The sequence below is a fragment of the Phalacrocorax carbo genome, chromosome 4, assembly GCF_963921805.1.
Source record: "Phalacrocorax carbo chromosome 4, bPhaCar2.1, whole genome shotgun sequence".
Classification (NCBI taxonomy): domain Eukaryota; kingdom Metazoa; phylum Chordata; class Aves; order Suliformes; family Phalacrocoracidae; genus Phalacrocorax; species Phalacrocorax carbo.
Genome location: NC_087516.1, coordinates 81,788,306 through 81,808,042, shown reverse-complemented (window position 1 = coordinate 81,808,042; position 19,737 = coordinate 81,788,306). Strand labels below are relative to the sequence as shown.

The 19,737-nt window shown below is 47.9% G+C and overlaps 1 protein-coding gene across 4 annotated transcripts in view; it reads left to right on the top strand.

Annotated features, from left to right (window-relative positions):
* SEPTIN11 (septin 11) overlaps positions 1–19,737 on the top strand; it is a 67,147-nt gene that overhangs the window by 5,485 nt on the left and 41,925 nt on the right. The window contains exon 2 of one of the 4 annotated variants that reach the window (XM_064450678.1): positions 2,994–3,087. The exons of 1 other annotated variant lie outside the window; for it this stretch is intronic. Coding sequence is in view for 2 of the 3 variants with exons in the window: in XM_064450676.1 (XP_064306746.1) it covers positions 4,956–4,982 (27 nt within the window). In the remaining variant the exon portion in view is untranslated. Of the gene's footprint in view, positions 1–2,993; positions 3,088–4,862; positions 4,983–5,902; positions 5,925–19,737 lie in introns of those variants that run through there. 2 more of the 4 variants (XM_064450676.1, XM_064450677.1) reach the window with 2 other exon arrangements.

The following is a 19,737-nucleotide window of genomic DNA, read 5'->3' as shown; positions in this document are numbered from 1 at the left end:
GAGGCTAATTTGCTGGCATGCGGGAGGGCGAGAGAGCACTTTATCAGTCCTTATGTCAGCGAACGGACAGGAGGCGATAGGCACGATTTGAAATGCAAGAAATCCCGTTTGCGTGTAAGGAAAGACTCTTTTCCAGTGCGGGCAGTTAAATACTGGAGCAGGTTACTTGGAGAGGTTGTGGTCTCCATCATCGGGGATGTTCCTGGATCCACTGGATGCGATCCTGCTCTTTGTGACCCTGCCTGAGCAGGGCCTGGACCAGACCATCTCCAGAGGTGCCTCCAACACGAACCGCCCTGTGATTCTGTGACTTAGAAAAACTGGCAATAAAGATACATTAATGCGATGTGGTTCAGGGTAGCTGTTATTGCAAGTGTGTGGGATTGTGCCCGTGTACGACAACCACACACAAATACCAAGAGTGCCTGGAGTCAGACTGTGTCTCGTGTCATCTCTGTATTCCCTGTGTGGCTGAGGTGGTTGGACACACATTGTACCAGAGTGGCGATCTTACATTGTTCGGTATTACTAATGCCGTTATCGCGAGCGTGTACATTACAGCTGAGAGGGATGGGTAAGATCAGTGCCCCAGCGGGCAACGTACCCTGTGTAGACCAAACAAATGACAGCTCCTGCCCCAAGGGCTTTGGGGAGCGAAGAGTGGGTGGAAAGTCTGGGGCAGAGGGTGTGCTAGGTTTTTTCTGTCTCCCAGTCAGGGAACAGAGGCACGGGGGGACTGAGCTCAGTATAGACTCACTGGCTTTAAAGAGGTCTGGATCAGGCCCTAAGTGAAGCTTCAGAAATCATCTCTACTGCAGGCTCCTGGGTATCCATAAATATTTTTAGCTGCTTGTCGTCTAGGCAGCTGGAATATCCTCCAGCTCGCTGCAACCCCAGAAGCATATGGAACCTTCACAAACCCCTTGGCAGAGATTGCAATAGATGGTGCGTACAGGCTTGCAATTTCTGTTTCGGTAACACAGAACCTTAGGTGAACTTTTGAGGTTTGGACCCTGCAAACACACGCTGGAGTGGATGCGTGCGGCAGCGTTGCTCTCAAGTTAAGCAAGCTACACAGGTCTGTGCTTTTCCGTTGCCACCTCTGAAGCGTTAGTTTCCGCTGCAGTACATTATCCTCCCGCTTTGCCGGATAAATTGCCCTGTGGAGCTACAGGACTGCTAAACTGTAACCTCTGGAGTGGTGGAAGCAGCCCTAAAAGAAACTGTCAACTTTCTAGAAGTTACACTTTAGGCAATGTATCAGAAAAGGTTTTCAGCGTGCCAAGATGTGGGTTACTCGGGTGCCACAGCAAGAGAAACTGCGCTAGGTGCTCCACCACATCCTGCTTTTGGTTTTCCTTGTGGTGTATATTGTGGGAGAGCATAACTACATCCCTTCAGTAGTGTTTATCTAAGTAGGGTGCGAGTGCTGGGAAGAGGGTAAGGCTCATGTTAATGTTTTATCTTTTTGCACATGCTTTTGGTACAGTTCCTCAAGGCATAAATACATTTCTCCCTCTTCTGATGAGCCCTGAATTGCAGACACAACTGTGTTTGATAGCAGCACACTCTCACTGGAAGTGGTTGAGATGAAATTAATGGAGCATGATGATATATAGTTCTGATCACAAATAAAAGTGGAGGGTAGATTGTGAAGATAAAAAAAAAAATCCAGGTAAATAACAGTGGCAAATGACAACACTACTACGAAAGTGTTGTTTTGGTTTAATGGACCAAGTGTAAGCGGGAGGCTTTCCATGATGTATTTTCATTGAAACACCTTTGGAGGTATTATCTTGCTTACTATAAGGTTAGCTTTGACTAAAAAAGAAGGTTTTTCTCCGGAGGAATGTCAGCTCTCACCCTGTAAACTTATTTCCTGAAGTTAGTGAAACACACTCAGGTAGTGTTCAGTGACTGCTGAAGTACCTGCAGGACTGCGACTGGCAGGGAATGCTGATGCTTTTGCCTTGCTGAGGTCAAAAAAGCCTCGCTGATCTTGTTTGAGTGAAATGGGTTAAACTAACGCCTCTCACTTGACAGTCACTACTGGCTGGGAGCAAGTCGCCTCCTGGATAGCTCAGATGATGGACAATAATACGGCAGTTGGTTGTAACCCATTTGGTTATAACTGTCTGTTGATAGCCTTTGTAGGCACATGCAAAGTCTGCTGGAAGAGTAGCTCACGTTGATTCCGAGGCAGACCAAATGCTGGCACGCGTCTCTCCCCTTAACAGCCTGAGCTGCAAATCACATTTGCGGATTAAGGGGGTATAATGCTGCAGGCAGGCAGGGAGAAGCGCAGCCCTGCTACCTGGAGGTGCTTCATTGCCTGCTTCACGCTAAGAGGTTTACAAAGATTTTTGTTTCCCCTTATGCTTAATGATTTACCCTGTCTGCAAACTGGTTGCTTTAGCTGTGGGTAGGGGTCTTCAGAATGGCCAGATTTACCCCAGTCTTGTCCTCTTTGGGCATTCTGGACACAGCAGGTCTCTTGATTCTTTGGGTGAAATTTGAGTAAGTTATGGGTAGTGCTAACCACAAAAGGGAGGCCAGATCAAGCATTACTTCAACATTAAAAAAAGAACAAGCCCACTTAGTCTTGTAGCTTCCTATTGTTGTGCAAGAAGGTGTTGCCTTTAGGGAGCTCTCTACCTGCGTTTGGTTTTCCTCAGGAGGTAAGTTAACCCAAGTTCTGTACCTACTCGTGTATTTTCTCATCCCATGTAATCTGACACATTGCCCCGCAGCTGGGATGGAAGGTTATTAAAGCAGTGATGTACCATATCTGCAGAACGATGCAAAACAGCTTTGGGAGAACGGAACCGGTTTCGATTTGTTAGCAGCAAGTATGAAACATGCGGGTGGTCTACTTCTTCCTGCTGAACACTAGGAATGCAAGGAACTAGGATTGCAAGGAACTAGCTGAGATGTAGAAAGATTGCACAACTTTTCTTTGTCTTTATGGTTTTTTTTATCCCCTACTCCTCCAGTGTGAACAGCCACACCCAAGAATGTCCGTATGCATGAGTGTCGTGGAGAAAACTCGGCCACAGCTCTCGCAGCTTCAGGCCAAGGAAGGACACGGTGAGTCACATTAGGGTTTTGCAAACGCAGAAGATGTTAGTGTTAGTTAAGTTACGCTTATGCAGGAGTATCGTGCATGCCTCTAATTCAGGCAGGGGGAAGCTATGTCTGCCTCACCCGCAAGTGCAGTAAGGGTAACTCTGTAGATACCATCATCAGGCTTCCACTAGAGGCTGCGCTGCTCTGAGCACATTTCCCAGTACAGGCATGCTCAGCACCTCCTCACCGGGAGCCATGCATGCAGGAGGAATTTGCTACAAGAGCAAGAACAGGAATCTAATATAGTAGCCTCCCTACGATATTAGCAGTAACACCTAACACGTTAGTATGATAAAAGCCCCGTGTCAATTATGCTTGCAAAATTTTACTGGTAGAACCCCTGTTGTGTTTTTTTGGTGTAGCAGCTTTCCTAATGGAGGCTGCACCTGTGCCCAGTTAAGGGCTGCTGCCCAGGTGTAAGTCCTTAGCTGAGATGAGGAGGAGTGCCAGGTAGTGCTGGTGCACTTTATTTGGTTCCTCTTCAGTCTTGGGGTTGTTGGAACATGTGTGGGTGGAGGGGGGTCTCTAATGCTAGTTCCTGAGTTCTTCAAAATGTGATAAAAAGAGCCACAGGAAGGAAATGCCTGGAACTTGGTAACCTTCTACACACAGCCACATGCATAGGTGTACAGAAATGTCTTTTGGAGTGAAAAGGTAAAAGTTCTGTCTTGTAGGGTGTGCAAATGGTAAGTGTATGCCTGAGGTCTGTTTCCTTACTACTTTGTGCCATTTACTTGTAGGAGCTGCTCTCAGCTTTTATCCTTTCGGCTCTTTTGTGTCTGTGGGTGCTTACATAAGAGGGGAGCTGTGATGTGTCTGTAACTCAACATGTCCTCTGTGTGTGTGGTGAATCAGGTCTCTGTCTTTCGGGGTTTTATACCTTGCGAAATGGTGGAGGATTTGACCCAGGAGGGCCATTCCTTCTTTGCTGTCTTGTTTGAAGACTTGCTAGCAGAGCTGAATTTAGCCCTAAGATTCCCACTTTTGCAGGTAAAGGGGTATTTTGCTTAACATCAGGATGTTAAGTGTTTTACCAGCTGGAGCAGCAAAGAGCCGGCGGTGCCTCGCTTTAGCCCTGTTACTCACTTACTAGAGCGGGAGAACAACCGGGCACCGGGGCATGGCTGCTGTTCGGTATCCCCGGTTCGTTAAAAACGCAGTACGTGTGTGTTGGGCAAAGCTAGGAGAGAAACAAGACTGAGGAGCCTGGCTTTGCCCTCTGTGTTGTTACATGAGGGCGTCAGGGGGGTCCTGTTGGCAAACAGCCCCAGCTGGGGGAGCGCCTGTCCGACCCCCTATGTTATAAATATTTCTTTGCCGAAGCCCCGTCCTTCCTCTTAACCAAATCGGTAGGAGGAGGACCTTTTCAGCCGCTTGCTCGGCCGCCTCTTTGCAAGGACCCCTGGAGCAGATGGGTTTCTTAGCTTTCAGCTGTCCCCCCATCGCTGTGGGGCTGCCGGAGTCGGAGAAAGCGATCCTTTCGGGGAACGGGCAGGGGGACCGGCTGGCAGGGAGCCGGCCGGGGAGCGGGGCAGAGCAGCGTGGCCCCTCCCGGGAGGGCTCGCTAGGAGAGGGATTAATTGCCATTACTGCTGGGGACGGACCGCAGCCCCCCGAGCTCCGGCCAGCTTTCGGGGTACCCCGAGCGGCGGCGGGGCGGTGCCGCCCGCGCTCCCCGGGGGAGGGCCGGGAGAGGGGGGGTCCCGCCTCGCCGCCCGGCCCCTTTGCATTGCGCATGGGCCCTCCCCGCCGGGTGGCCATGTTGCAGCCCTAGCAGCCAGCGCAGAGACGGGGGCGGCGGGCCGGGGAGCGCAGCGCACTGCAACGCGATGGCCGTGGCCGTGGGGAGACCGGCGGTGGGTGCGGCGGCGGGGAGCCGTGCCGGGGCTGCGGTGCAATGCGGTGCTGGGGGCGAACCGCCCGAGTCCGGCGGCGTGCAGTGCTGGGGATGCCATGCCGGGGATTGTAGGGGTTCTCGGCGTGTAAGGAGGGGCGGGCGGCGGGCTCGCCGGGGTGCCCCCGCTTCCGCCCGTTCCCGGGGCGGGGGGAGGCGCGTAGAACTTTTTCGCCCCGGTTTGGGGCCGCGGCTCTTTGTTGCAGTGGGGCCGGGCGCGGCGGCGGCGGCGGGCACCTCATCCCGGAGCCCTTGGCGTTGAGCGGCGGGGAGACGCCGGGGGTGGTCCCTGGGCTGCTCCCGCCGGGGCTGGGGCCGCGTTCGGTGGCTTGCCGAGGGTGTTTCTGCCCCGCCGACTCCCGTGGATGGGAAAACTTGGGAGCGGGGAGGGCTGCGCCTCGGACAGGGTGGGCAGCCGGGCGGTCGGGGAGGTGCCCGCAGCCCCTGGGGACAGGTTTTGAGCGCTCGGCGGCGGCGGGCAGCGGTCGTGGAAATCCCGGCGTGAGAGACTTCCGAGGGGCACGCGTGTTCCGCATCTTCCAGCGTGACCGTTTTTCCGGGGATGCGGTGGCCGGGAGTTTTTTTACATCCATGTTGAGAAAGACAAAGGATTTCCCCTTTATAGAGAGGAAGAGGAATAAAAAAACCCATAAAACAAACCCACAAAACCTAACAGATGCTGTTCCCGGAAAAAACCAAACCGACCAGCCTCTCTTGTATCCAGCTTGCCGAAACGTGAATGAAACTCCACCGTGCCCCGACTGAATGCACTTTTGTGCATCGGCCGGGGGAGGGAGAGAGACTTGACTGACTTCCCAGTAACTTTTTCAGTGCTTGCGAGTAAAACAGATGTTGCCCATGAGCGGAGGACTTGAATGTGGCTCCTTCTCATTGTAAGAAAATGGTCTGTGTTCAAGATGTGACTCGGTTGAGACGGCTTCTTTTACTGTTTATTATGCGCTTATGGATCTGGGGGGGCTATATGGTTCCTTTGATGTGTCATAGTGAACATATGAAGAATGGGGTTAATGGTGTTACTATTGGTGGGGAAATTATCCTGCTAAGGAAAACAAGAGCTGATCTCAGTTAACGGAATACCTACAAATTATACTAGCTGTTTGTCAAGCTTCTTCTGAAAGAATTCCTTGATCTTAAGCTTTAAAGCATGCTTGGAAATCTAAGTTTGTCTTTCAGTATAAGAAGATGCATTGAAATCACTAATTCACTGGTTTTTAGGGTAGACTGAAGGGTATTGCCAAGCAGAGCCGTTTTGTGTAGAGCAGCGTTGCAACATGAATAGACTCAGGAATGTGGCTCATTGCAAGATGTGATTGCCATTTGTTCTTGTGTATTAGTTTTGCTGTATTTTTTCTGTCATTATAGTAAATGCATGCCGCTATTCAGCCTCTCGCATCTTTTGGTTAATCAAAGTCCACTAGCAATCCCAAAACAGCATCCACAGAGGGTTTTGCACCAGTAAACTAGATGCATTTTTATGTGTCACTGAGCCCAGTCCAGTGGGACTGACTACAGAATAAAGCATCCTTCAGCATGAGAGGCACGTTCATGTGGGAGAGGGAAAGATGAGGGCACTCAACTTCCTTGGAAGCAGCCAGTGGGCAGAGTTCATCCTCCAGAATCAGTGCTGCTTGGAGTAGAGACTTGTTTTATCTTGGGGTGATAAGAGAAGAAAGGACAGTGGGCTGGTGTTTGGTAGGTGTTGGGGTGTTTTGTCTTGTATGCCTCCTTATCTAATCTCTCTGCTGCCACTTTGCGTGCTGCTGTTGTGTTGCTGGGGGGTGGCAGGGAGTTTGAAGAAATAGTTAATTATATGGTGGAGCAAGGCAAGGCTGACAAATGTTTGCCTATCAAGCTTTCAATGTAATAATCATATTTTATAAGGTCTCCGAGTAGCATGCGTCGTCTTGGAGGGAGCATGGGGACAGAGCTAAAGGAAGGGGGGAAGAAAGGGAATGAAATGAAAAGTGAGTCAGGTTGCCTTAAAACTAAGATAACATTCCTGAGTCACAACCTTTGTGTCCTGGCAGGATATAATATTATGTTAATTGTAAAAGCATGCATAAAAAATAACTTCAGCGAACTGCTCTGAAGTGTATGTGCTTAATTGTAGCTGAGCAGGGTGTGTTTTGGTAGGATGGGTGGCTTTTATTTGAAGGCCCTGATCCCACAGATGTGAAGGCACATGTGTAATACACTGCCTATAATTTCATTTGACTTAATAGAGAGTGATCTCGGTATGTAAATATGAAGGCATGCATAAGCAAAGTTTTGGCAGGATTGGTGCTGGGAGCTGCCATGGGACCTCTTAGCTGACGAAAGCCACGTGTATGCTTAAACATGTGTTGGGGTGGAAGGATGCATATGGTCGCCTGTGCTGGCTGTATCTGGGCTCAGTGTAAGGTAAGCCACTTGCAGTCTGGAAGCTGCTGAGATGTGCTAGATAGGGGACCCCCTTCCTCCTCCGGGGTTAATTCCTGGCATCTTGACCAGTGCTGGATGGTTTTGCAGTAGTTCAGAGCATGGAAGAAGGTTCTGGCTTCCCTACCTTTCCCTTTATTTGTTTAACTTAAATGTTTACAGAATCATAGCTTGGCCTAGTTAAAGGATCAAAACTAATATTTACTCATATGTATACACTAACATATACTCCCCTCCAAGTCAAACAAAAATTGATGGGAAATGAACCTGGAATACAAATTTTACATGGGGGCCATGGCAAATGTTATCTGAGAGATTAAAACAGCACAGTCTATTCTTCAATCTGTTTTAAAAATACTTGATAATGAGAGACTGCCAGTTTCCATGGAGGGTAGGGGATGAGAGAGAAAGAAGGTAGAGCAGGGCTGATGGAGCTGAAGAATTCACCTGCTTTGCCTTTCTCTGAACAGTAGATCTGACAACACCCACTGGGGTCGGAAAGAGCTGTGGGGTAGCGCCTTTGGAAAGCCACATCCGTGAGTGGGGCAGGGCTGCGATGACCACTGATTTTGGGCAGTGAGATGAGCACTAAGAAAGGGGATACATCTTTGTCTCGAGTGTTTCGGTGCTGTGTGTAGCTGAGTGTCTGGTCATCGTCATGACAAAGGCATGACTGGGTAGGAAAGGAGCTATTGCAGGTGGAGAGCTGAGACTGAGAGGACTGTTGGGGGACGAGGTGGGTCAGGATGGACCCTAGGGAAGGGGGTGGGTTGTCGTGCTCCAGGCATGGGTTGGCAGTGCCCTGCATACTTTGCAGCTTGTCGCTTTCCAAGTTAAGTGCAAGGCTGAGCTGTCCCTGCTGTCAGGTGTCCTTCAGGGAGCATCATGGGGCTGCGGACTGTCTTCTCGGTGAAAGTGACGATGGCGTGGTTTTGGGTGGTGCTGCCGAGATGGCCAGGGGCATGGGTTTTGGCTTCCTTGCCTGCTTTCAGCTGAGAAATGTGGATTTTTGGGCCTGGCCTGGCTTGGCCGCCTGCACCAGGGAAGCAGACCTGGGTGGTGCACTCAGGAGTATATTTTAGTTTGTGAATTCTTCATTTCCTTTATTCAGTTTGGTGCCTTGTCTGCAGTAGGAAATTCTTTCAGACAATTCTCATTGCTCCTGTTGATGTGAACAATGGTGGGAACCTGCCTCCCTCCTTGCCTTGTTTTCAGCACAGCCTCAGTCATGGGGCAGGTTATGTGTCCAGCCCACCCCTGGGCAGGAGCTGACCTGCAGACAGGATCTGATGGTGATACTTGGAAAATCCTGATTTTTGTATAGATGAGATCATGGGGAATGAATTTCAGTGTCTGAATAGGGCCTCTGAAATAGTGATGGGGATTGATTAAGTAAGCAGCATGAATCTGAGAAGTAAAATATTTATTCAGCACTGAGGCATGTTTTCTATGTCCCCTTCCCACCCCTGCAGCCCCTGAGAGAGATGGCTTGGCTGGCTGCCTGCCTGCTCTGGAGAGATTCTAGGGTTGTTGCTCCTTTTGTGCCCCTGGTATGCCTCTTCTTCTCGAGGTAGTGCTGGGAGGATGGGCATGAAGCAGCTCAGGAGCTTGTGGCTTCCTTTGCCGGAGAGATGCCAAGGGGACAGGGGCTCCTGTTGGCTTGGCAAAAGCTTCTACCTTGTCCAGCCTCTTTGGTGGCTTGGTTTGGCTCTAGGCTTTGGTCCTATATGCTACAGTGACTCTTTCAGGAAAAGGTAATGAAGCAGTGTCAGCTCAGAACAGTTAAGTGCAACCAGGTGATTTAGACAGAAACTAAGCAAGGCCCACAATAGTACTTCAAGCTTTTTTTAGGTAGACTATCTAGCTGCCTTCACTTCCAGCTCTGTGAACAGCTATCCAGCCTACTGTAATAAGTGATGTGTAAAAATGGTTCAGACAAACACCATGGTATTGTTAGCATTTGGCTAACATGCTCCAGATGCATTCGGAATGCTCCAGATGAGAGGAGAAAACCAAGTTCAAGGTCCTGCTGTTTTAGTGAAGAGGCATGGTAACAAAAATTACCCCAAATATCCTTCTTTCTCCTTATTTTATTATAAGTGCTAGTTTGCATGTTGCAGTGTGATGCATTCGGTGAGATAAGACATGCTCATTCTTGGCTGACTCGTTACATCCGGGTGCCTTTCCCCCTCCTCTACACTCTAGATATATGTGGGCCAGGACTTGCCCAAGTCACCAGAGCTGTTTCCATCCACAGCTTGGGCAGGTGTGATTAATGCAGGTGTAGGCATTGCATGAGGTGGTGGAGAAAGAGCTGCGAGGAGTAAAAGTTCCCTGTGGTTTTCCATTAGCAGCACCCATCCTTTCTGCAAGCCTTCTTGTGGCTTTGCTCTCTGCTCATCTGATATAAGTGATACCCGCTGCTGGCATGAGATACATAGTCCAGAGGCGGCTGTTGCTGTTTCACTACTAGTACAAATATTTTGCTGAGCTCTGCAATTGACAAGTCTTGAGCTGTCTTTGGGACTCCTTCAAAAATACAGACTCTGCTTCTGTTTAGAGAAGTGGCTACCTAGCCTTAGGATCTGATTTTGCAGTTCGAGCTTTTGAAGTTGCTGGAAATAAGGAAGAGCTGAACCTTTTCCTTGCAGGCTTAGGCTTTTTATTTTCTTTAGTAGCATCCCACATAAGGTGAAGGCAAAGAGCAGACTACTACGGGTTTTGGTTTGGGTTTTTTTCTTTTTCCGTTCCAGCTTATAGCTTCTTTAGATCTTTCTATTATCTAATTGGATTTTCTGTTACCGTTTCTGCGTGCCAGATTTATTTTCAGATAGGATTTAGCTGTTGGAAATGTGTTACTGAAGTACTGTAATTGCGGGTTACTTCTTTACCAGATCTGGTCATGAATACTTGGCACGGGCTAATAGAAAAAGACTCGTTTTAGAAATATTTTGGTTTTGCCACAGATGTTGCTGGCTTTGCCAGCAGCTCCTGAGAACCGATGCCTGTGCACAGCAGTAGTTCCAATAGGAATTGTTTCTGGAAATCTGCATGCGTCTCATGTAATTAATTGGGAAATGATATTAACTGCTCATGTGATGGGAGTGGAAGTGGAGAGACAGTGTTTTGAATCCTGAGGAGGATCTTTGTAATAATTTGCAGGGCTGTTTGGGGCTGTCTGTCATTCTGAAGGTGTTCTGTGAAGTCTGTTGGTGTTTTGCCAGGGGGTTAACTGGGTGCAATGTCAAGTATCATGTCCCCTGTAAGCAAGAGATTCCACAGAATCTATTTGCCAGATGCGTGTTGAATGCACCAAGTGTGCTAAATGCTGCTGTTAAGCATATTACCCTGGTGTGAATTAAGGTTCTGACGGTCTGGTGGTGGCGGTGGCAGCCTCTGTTTTTGTCAGTAAACAAGGCTAAGGTGGTAGAGGAGTCAGTTTGGTAGGTGGCTTGCTTGGCTTGCTCGGTGACAGTGTGAGCTTGTATTTCTCCCTTCTGCAGAGCAGTACAGTGACTGATTCGCAGTGAGGTACAAGAGCACAAACTGCAGTAGAGATCAAATTGCGAGTCTGCTTTTATTCTTTGGGATAGAGATTCCTGCTTGCAGGCACAGCCAAGTCTTTGCATTTTGAAGCACACGAATAGTCTCCTTTCAGGCTCTGTGAAAACCCATCTCTTCCGATCTGAGTCGGCCTAGGAGGTTTTGGCAGCTTTCAGATGAGTCAAGGGCAATGGTCCTGGCTTTATTTTCCCAAAATTTGGCAGGCAACAGCCTAGCTTGGAAATAAGAAACTTGCAACCTGGAGAGGTGAAGGTATGTGATTATCATTGATGCTCGTTCTTGGCATCTTTCTGCAATAACATGGATTACCCCACATCCTCCAGATGTGTGTAGGAAATGTACAGAGTTGCCAATAAAGAGGTTGTGCAAAAATTGGATTTTACTTCTCTTGCTTCCTCACATGATGGAACTTTTTCCTCTGGTCTTTTAATCGGTAGAATTAAATTTCTTGGATATCTGCAGAATGAAGTTAGAAACGGCATGGCTAATGATATTTCTATAGTCTTTGCTTTTGTTTTGTTCCTGGTTTGAGATGCCAAGACGATGTAAAAAAAATGCTGAATTAAACAACTGGAAGCATTTCTCTTTTATTCTCGGATTTTATGGCTGAAAGATTAGGTTGTCATACTGTGAGCAGGTACGTTGCTAGCCATAAGTGCTAGCAGTGATTATAAGGCTTAACGCAGCCGTCTGGGACTGAACATATGCATAGTCCTCAAGTCTTCATGTCAAGATCCCAAGAGAAGCAGGGATTTAGCTAGATCGTCTGGTGACTTGCTCTAGCGGTAAATCACACCGCTCTACCATATCCATTGGCAGCTGCTTTTTCTTACCCCAAATCTCTTTTGTGTCCAGGTTGAGCTACGGCAGGTCTCATTGTGCCATTTCTTGGTCACTCACAGTTCTGCTCTGAATTTTTTTTGTCTGCATGTAAGCACAAGGGTGTAAGGGCGTAGATGTTGGGGGAGGGGGGGAAAAAGGCATTTGTCAAAGCAATGTCAGCAATTTTACCTGGAAACCTTTCCCTAGTTGTGGCCATGTAACTCAACTTGCTGCTGCTGCTAACAGAAGAAATAATGAATCAGTAACTATGCCTTTGTTAGCCTATAGATTCAGAAAATTAAGGTTTTTGATTACATTTGAAAATGGCTTTTTTCTTTTCTTGTACACTGTATGTAGTTTCCAAGCCAAGAAAAATCCTTAATGCTTTTAAATGAATGCTTTCCTCCCTCAAAGTGTCTTTTATCACAGAAAATGCCAACCTAGTCTCATTCTTTCATCTGTCTCATTAATATTGAATATGTGGCACTTTAATATGGCAGCCGAAGCAAAGCAGGGAATTTCAGCTAATATCTGACAACGGCAATCTGAGATTAAGTGGCATTCAAGTGCAATTCGCTATATATAAAGTAATTGGCGTTTTCCAGGAGCATTTGACCTAATTTATGTTTTTTTCTCCCGCTGCCCCCTCAAATCTGTCTTCAGAGGTTGGTTAGTCATCAGGATTTCTGAGCCTTCAGCCTGCTGTTGAGAAGGTGCAAGGTGCCAGCCAGTCCCCTGGGCTGTTGTGGGGGTGAGAGGCGCTAAGCGTCTTTGGGGAGCAGGTCTCCAGGGGCCTGAGGGTGCTCCCTCATCAGTGTCAAGGCTGATGTGTGAGGGGTTCCTGTCGGAATTGGGCATGAGACAGACCAGAGTGCTGCCTGTGCACCAGCTCCTGCACCTAGAAGGTGCTATTCCACTGTGCCGGACCCATTTTGGAAGTCATGAAATGAGTCCCTTAGCCAGAGTCCAGAGGCAGCCCTCCTTTCTGGCTTTGAGTGAGCTCTTGCAGAGCACTCCTGTCTTTGTAGGCCTAATAAATGTTCAGGTCTTGCGGCGAGTGGGGGAGCTTTTGGTGGCTGCAGCACAAGTCCCTGGTGGCTGGTGGAGGTGGAAGGTGGCACCAGACCTGGGAGCTGCTTCATAGTGGGGTAAACTTGCTTATAAAAGTCTTGCTTTGGCCCCGGGCCAGCTCTTCAGCGAAGCAGTGGTAAACCCTTCCTGATGCTCTGAATTACAAAGAAGCTGGGCTGAAACTTGAGGCTAAACTACTTCTGGAAGAAGTGCCTTATTTTCTGGGATGTACAGCTGATGGTCACTGATTTAGTTAGGTTTCTGATATATAATTGCCAAAAAGCGGTAGTGTCAGGGGAACCTTGGGTTTTGTGTTTCCAGGTAGCTGAATATTCATACTGCTGAAAAGCACTTCTGTTATTCAGCGTTTGGAATTATGCGATTATTCATTATTAGATGATTAATTACAAGAGCTATGTGGGATTGGGGCTTGTGTGATTTTGTGTGCGCTTAGTGTTTCAGCTGCTGATTTGCTGGGTGGTCTTGGGCAAATACCCTTGTTTTGGGATGCCTTTGTTCTCTCTATCTGTAAAGCGGATGACAATCCCCTTGTTCTGTAAGGTGCAAAGCTGTGATCAGTGTATTAATAGCGTGGCCATAGTCACCTTTACAAACCTAGCCCTGTTGCACCAAATCTAGGGAGATCTTAGGGCGCAGAAGCATCACCAGACTTCTGCTTTCAATTAAAAACATGTTCAAGAAAACGACTGTTTTGAAAAGGGTAAGATGCAAGTTACGTTTTGAAGGAGATTTTACAAGTTATTTCTATAATGAAGGGTTTAAAAGTGAGCAGCATGAATAACCCTGCTGACCTTGTTTCTCTGGGTTTATGTAAATGTAGTTGAGGGCAGTTTTCAAGTAGAGCATTCCTAAGACATGGTGAGTTTCTCAGTTGCAGGCCAGAACCACTTCAACATCAAAGGCAGAAGTGTTTTGGTTTTCTATTTTAAACAAAAACATTATTTGAAACTGTAGTCTGATGTGTGACTATTGTCCGTTACTGAACACAGCCATGTTTCCCCTGGGCTTGGCCTCTCCAGGAGTGGAGCTCAGAAAAGCAGTTTTTACATGGGATGTGCATTACCTGGTTTTCATATAACCTAAGGAAAGCAATGGCGTTTTTTTAATAGCCTAACCAAGCAACCTGATGATTTCTTCCAGCGGGATGAGACAGAAAGTGAGAAGTATAAATCCAGACAGGGTAGCTGCAATACAGCTTACATGCAATAAAGGGAAGTATAAAGTTCATGCAGGCTAGAAAACGGTGGCTGTTTCTGGTGTGAACTGGGTGGTTGATCCCGAAGTAAAATACACAGTAAGAAGTCCCAAGACAAAAACATGCAGATGCTGCCCGATCCGCACTAATTGTGTTAGATGGGTCTCTGCCTGCTGAAAGATTGGGGCAGGATCAGATCAGGACCTGGTTTTTCAAGTTTGATGCAGTGCCTTGCAGAGGAGGGTCGTGGCCCAGCATCTTGTGTTCTGTGGTGCTGAATGGTAGGAGGGAGGATGGAGGTGGTTGGATGGGTGCTGTCTTCCTGGCTCTTAGACAAGAACGGGCACCGTGCAAGTCTGCTTTTGAGGTGTATGATCCAGTTTACACCCTTGGGGGCTACTGAGTGGCCCAAGGAGACGTGAAAATATAATGCACCTGAGGAAAGGCTGTTCTTCTGCCTGCACTGACTCTCCTGGGGTCAACATGTGCTGGTCTGCCGCAGGACCAGGCTCCTGAGCAATGCTGATACTGTGGGAGCCTTGATGCTGCATCTACAAACCCATCTCTTTCTCACGGACAGTCGTGAGAGGGAGGGAGGAGGAGCTGGGCTTTAGGCTTCCTCTTTGAAGGCGTACCAAGTTCCCAGAGCAGTTATTTACCTGTCAGACCCAGTTGCTCTGGGGTGTAAGCAACACATGCAGCACTGCGTGTGGCTTCGTGCGTTACCTTCTGCTTTGAGCAATGCAGAGGTGGAGACTGCTGCATTGCCTTTGCAGTGTTAATAAGGAATGTGCAGCAGCAGATGACTTGCTTTGGTGTATCTCATTAAATAATTCGAGCCAAGGGCAAAAACATGCACCGCACATGGGAATTGCGCCCTGGTTTTGGGATAGGTGGGTCTGCAGCACTTGGAGTTGTAGAGCACGTTAGAGCAGGAAGCTCCTTCATGTGAACTAATCTTGCCTAGTCCTCTGTAGGAAACGCTTGCTCAGAACAGGCTAAATTTGCCTTTGGGTGTGTTTGTCTCCCTGAATCCTTAGGTTTGGCTCTGTAAAATTGTGACAGGACTTACCTGCCCTGTCAGGTCTTTAAAGCTTTGCCGCTGTAGAGAGATGAAGCACGGCGCAGTGGAGCGGGCTTGCTCGGCAGCACCCCTGCTCATCTGTCACAGTTGTTCTTGCTCCACGGTCGACTCGTGCTCAGCTGTTATGTGGTATGTGCTGGCACGGTTAGTTGGCTAAGCTAAACAGTTCAGCGCTTTGCTTACAGAGGGTTACCTGACATGCCCTGCTGCCTATCCTGGTGCTTCTGAGGGGGGAAAAGGGAGTTGAGATTGAGCCTGGAAAGTTGGATCCAATATGGGCAGCCTGTGACTTGTGTGGGATGGTAGCTCATGAGGCTATGCGCTGGCACAGCACTCTGCCCTTGCACATCTGGCTGCAGGAGAGCAGCCTGTCGTGGGGTGCCTCTGTGCTCTCCTGCCAAGGCAGTGGGATGAGAGGTGGCTGGTGCACCTGGGTACTAGATCACACTTGGTTGGAGTGACACCTCTTAGGGCAAAAAGAGGATGAGAAATCAGAGTAGTGTGAGTTAACAAAGCTACAGCATAAAGTAACTGCAGGAGATGCAAGCTAATGGCAGATCCTCTTGCTCATTATTGTTATTTGGGGAACCAGCCTAACAAAATGTTCCATTCTTCCCTTCCAAAAGTTGTCCTGGAGTGATGCATTTCAGCGAAGTGGAGCAGAGTATGTATTGTCTGTACTCATAAGGTTGCAAGACTTTGAATTCTACAAGGTATGCATTTAGCTTGACTGTCTGGGAGAAGTCTGAGTAGCTGGACTGTTCAGATGGGTAATACGCTAGTGAATTTTTTGTTTGCTTTTGAGTTGTATCAAGGAATAGCATTGGAAGTGCGGGTTTAACGCTAGTCTGTTACAAGCAGTGGCACGGATTGCTGCAGCCCAGGTCTTGATAGGAGGGCAGAAATTAAAAGTAAGTCTGGGTCTGACTGCTTTTGCTTTTCTTTAAGGTACAAACATGACTGGGGTGGACAGTCCAAGCAGAATGTGGTGGCCACCATTCGTTCCTCTGTGGGGGTGCATACTGGCAGCTGTGTAACTTTTGAGCAGAGCTCCATCGACAGTTAATAGATGATGTAGAGGTCTGTGTGTGGAATAATTTATGAATTCAGAAGAAAATTATTCCAGCGAGCACGTGGGTGAATGCCAGTGGCTTGCAAATCTCTGCCAGTGGTCTTGTGAGCAGTGGCCTGCTGCAGGAAAAATAACATTGGATTAGCTCAGGGTAATGTTTGGAAGTGTCAAGCTTAGTTCGTTAAGACTGGCCCTTCTGCAGAGCAGCACTGGGCTCTAGGCAGGATATTCTGAAGTGAGCAGAAATGTATTAAATATGAGTATTCTTCATGCTTCGAACAAGAAGTGGGAAGCAACACAGGGAGACATTTTTAGCTACTGGCTTTTCCCAAACAGCCTTTGCAATATCTGTCATTTGGGAAGACGATTCCCTTTAAGTACTTGACTGTATGGGCAAATGCCAGGTTACTTGATCTCACAGCTCCGAGGCAGCTCAGTACTATTACAGACCTGTTACCTGGCTTGGGAGCTTGGTGTTGGGTGCCTTTTCTGCAGCTGAAGAAATGGAAGCCTTGCTTCGGCACCAAACCTGAGAGCCAGATGTGAACCCAGCAGCACTCCCCTGCCTGTTTCCAGCTTTTCAGCCTTCTGCTTTTAATTAAACTGTCGCAACACTGCAGGCAGACTGGGACCAAGATACCAGAAGCCAAAGGTCCAGCTCAGAAAGGCATTCAGGAGCTTGGTATGCGGATGGGAAGCCTTCGACAGCCCGTAGGGCAGGGTCAGTGCCTGCCTCCTACTAATTGCGGTTTGTTTGCTCTCTGCTCATCCAGCTGCTCTGTGGCAGGGCTGAAAACACCATTGAAGTCTGGCGTTTCCCCTCGTGTTGGCTTTAATAACAAAGTGTATCTGCAGACTTGAGGAGCACCTTACATGATAGCTACCTTTGCTAGCGCTCAGTGTGTCTCACTCTCTTTGTACAAGTTCTTCTGTACCATTAGCTGTGAGAATCTTCTGCTTTGGGAATTAATTACAGAAGACTACAAGGAGAGTGGCTGTAGTTAATCTGCGTTACCTGGTGTGTCTTTGCACCTTGTGCCTCCAGACGTGGTCACGCGGTGGAGCAGTGCTTGAATCTGAGTAGCTGGAGCTGTTCGCTTCTGCAGGGGTCTTTTGGTGGTGTTGGAGCCCAGAAACATTTTGTGGCTCAGTCTGAGCTACTGGGTGGAGGAGACACTGCCTTCAGACAGGAGGGTGAAACTCCCATGTCGGGTTTGCTCATGGAGGTTGGGCTGTTGCCAAGCAGAAGCTCCTCAAAGACCCACGGGGGTTGGTGGGGTGTTGTTACCTGAGAGGGGCACTGGGCAATGTTGTAGCTCAGCCTGTACCTGTCACCTGTAGGGAAACAGCCGGCACAGAGTGTTGCCCACCTTACTTGGGGGCTGTTGGAGCTCTGCAGAGGCTATGCTGGTGGTATGAGCTCACTGCTGAGGCGGTGGGAACCTCTGTGTTGCCTGTACGGGGGGGTCAGTGACCAGCTCAAATGAAAGTTCAGTGTTCTCTGGTTAAAGACTCTGTGTTCCTGTAAAGCATGTAATCTTTTAAATAAGTGTTGGCTGTAAGGCACGGGGTCTTTCTTTCAAAAGAGACTGATAACCAAACCGTGTTTTTAGTGCGGGCTCTTTCCTAGCAGAGCCATGGTGCTGGGAAGCACAATGAAGTGTTTATGGCCAGCGGAGCATTGCCAGTAAACGTCCCATTTCATGGGAAGAAAAATGACATTTGCAGCTACCCCCCATAGTTTTTGCAAAATAAGCTGGGTCCACAGTTGGAGCGCTCAGCAAAGAGAGCCGCTCCTCCCAGCTGCGGGGTACCGGGTGCTGCGCAGACCTGGCTACGCTGGCAGCTGCTGCTTTCAGAAGCCTTGGATAACACGTTTGCTGTCCTCATGCAGCTTATCCCTTTGTCTGCCATGAAAGCACCTCTCCTCTCATTTCCAGGCCAAGTGTTGCTCCTACTATACGTGTGAAGGACTGCTTAGTGTCTCTTGTTACAAATGTCTGTCTTTCTAGTGGGCAGGTTGAAATACAAGGGTAATCCTCAGATGTTCTGGAGCTTTGTCATACCCAGTGAGATCACTGAGTATGCAGCTCTGCCAGGGACTGTGTTGGGATGGAGGGCTTTTCAAAAAAATAGCAGTAGCAAGGCTGTTTCTGGAACTGTTGGGGTGAGGGGAGAAACCAAACTCAAAACCCCCTTCCTGCTGGTAGTAGGGGTGGGGGAAAAATCCAATGACTAGAAAGTCAGTCTCCTTCATTTTAGAGATGGAAGTATCCATACTTTGATCAGGTCAAAAGGTATAAAGCTGTGTGCTGTACCTTGTAGTGGATTCTAAGGGGAATTGTCTCTGATGCCTGGAGTTATCAAATGGGAACTGTGCCTGCTAGTTTACCTTGCTCTTGAGTGCTGGCCAAAGGTCTTGTGACCCTCTTTGTATTAAACACCTGGAAAATGGCAAATCACTGATGTAGTACAGAGGGTTACAGGCTTTGGTCATGCACCTGCTGCCAAGTTATGGATGTGCATTGTTTTCTCAGAGGGATCTTAGAATAGTCATGGGAAAGCATGCAGGGCATGGCTGTGTCTATTAGTCATTAAGTGAATTTGATTAAGTGTATATGGTGATGCTAATACATGGCTGCTTCCCCCCCAAGTTTATAAATCAGTTGGCTCTTTTGTGCCACTAAATATGTGACTGCAACATCTTTTATCACCTTACTGCATGGGTGATGCTGGATGTATTCTTGGGGTGTGCAGCAGGGGCCAATTCCCCTTGCCGACACGAGGGGAAATGAAAGAATAAGCCCTCAGAAGACAGAGCCGCTTCCTTTCCTGCCAATGTGCCCTGGGAGTGTTGTCTGAGAGGAGACTTGATGACCATGGAACTCTTAGGACTGGAAAACCTTGGTGTTTTTTGTCAGGTTAGTGTGCAGTATGCTTCCTGAGGTTATAAGGGATTATTTGCCCTTTTTTGTTTGGTGGTGTTCTTTGTTTTCCTGATGGAATAAACTTTTCACAGCTGGAGCATTGGGCCCTCTAAAGTTGATAGTAGGTTTTGGATCGAGATCTCAGAACTACTTATAAGTAAGAAAAGGATTTTACGGTTACAGGATGCATTTAATTAGTGTCTGGAGTTTAGCTACCATTTTGAGTTTGTTTATAGAAATACTGCTAGCATTTTCCTTTAGGAGTTTTTGTTTTCTACATTTAGTTGTTCAAAATAACACTTAGTGTTAATAAAACTTAACAACAGTAAAAAGAAATATTTTTCCCTTGCTTATTTCCTTATGTTGGGCATTTATACATTGTTACCATTGGGCTGTTTTGTTTTGGGCTATATATGTTGCTTATTCTAGAGCAAAAATGAAAATTGTTTGCCAAGAAAAGCTAAGCTTTTGAAAACATACCAGTTGGCTGAAGGCTCAGGGGCTGGTAGCATCTGAACCTCC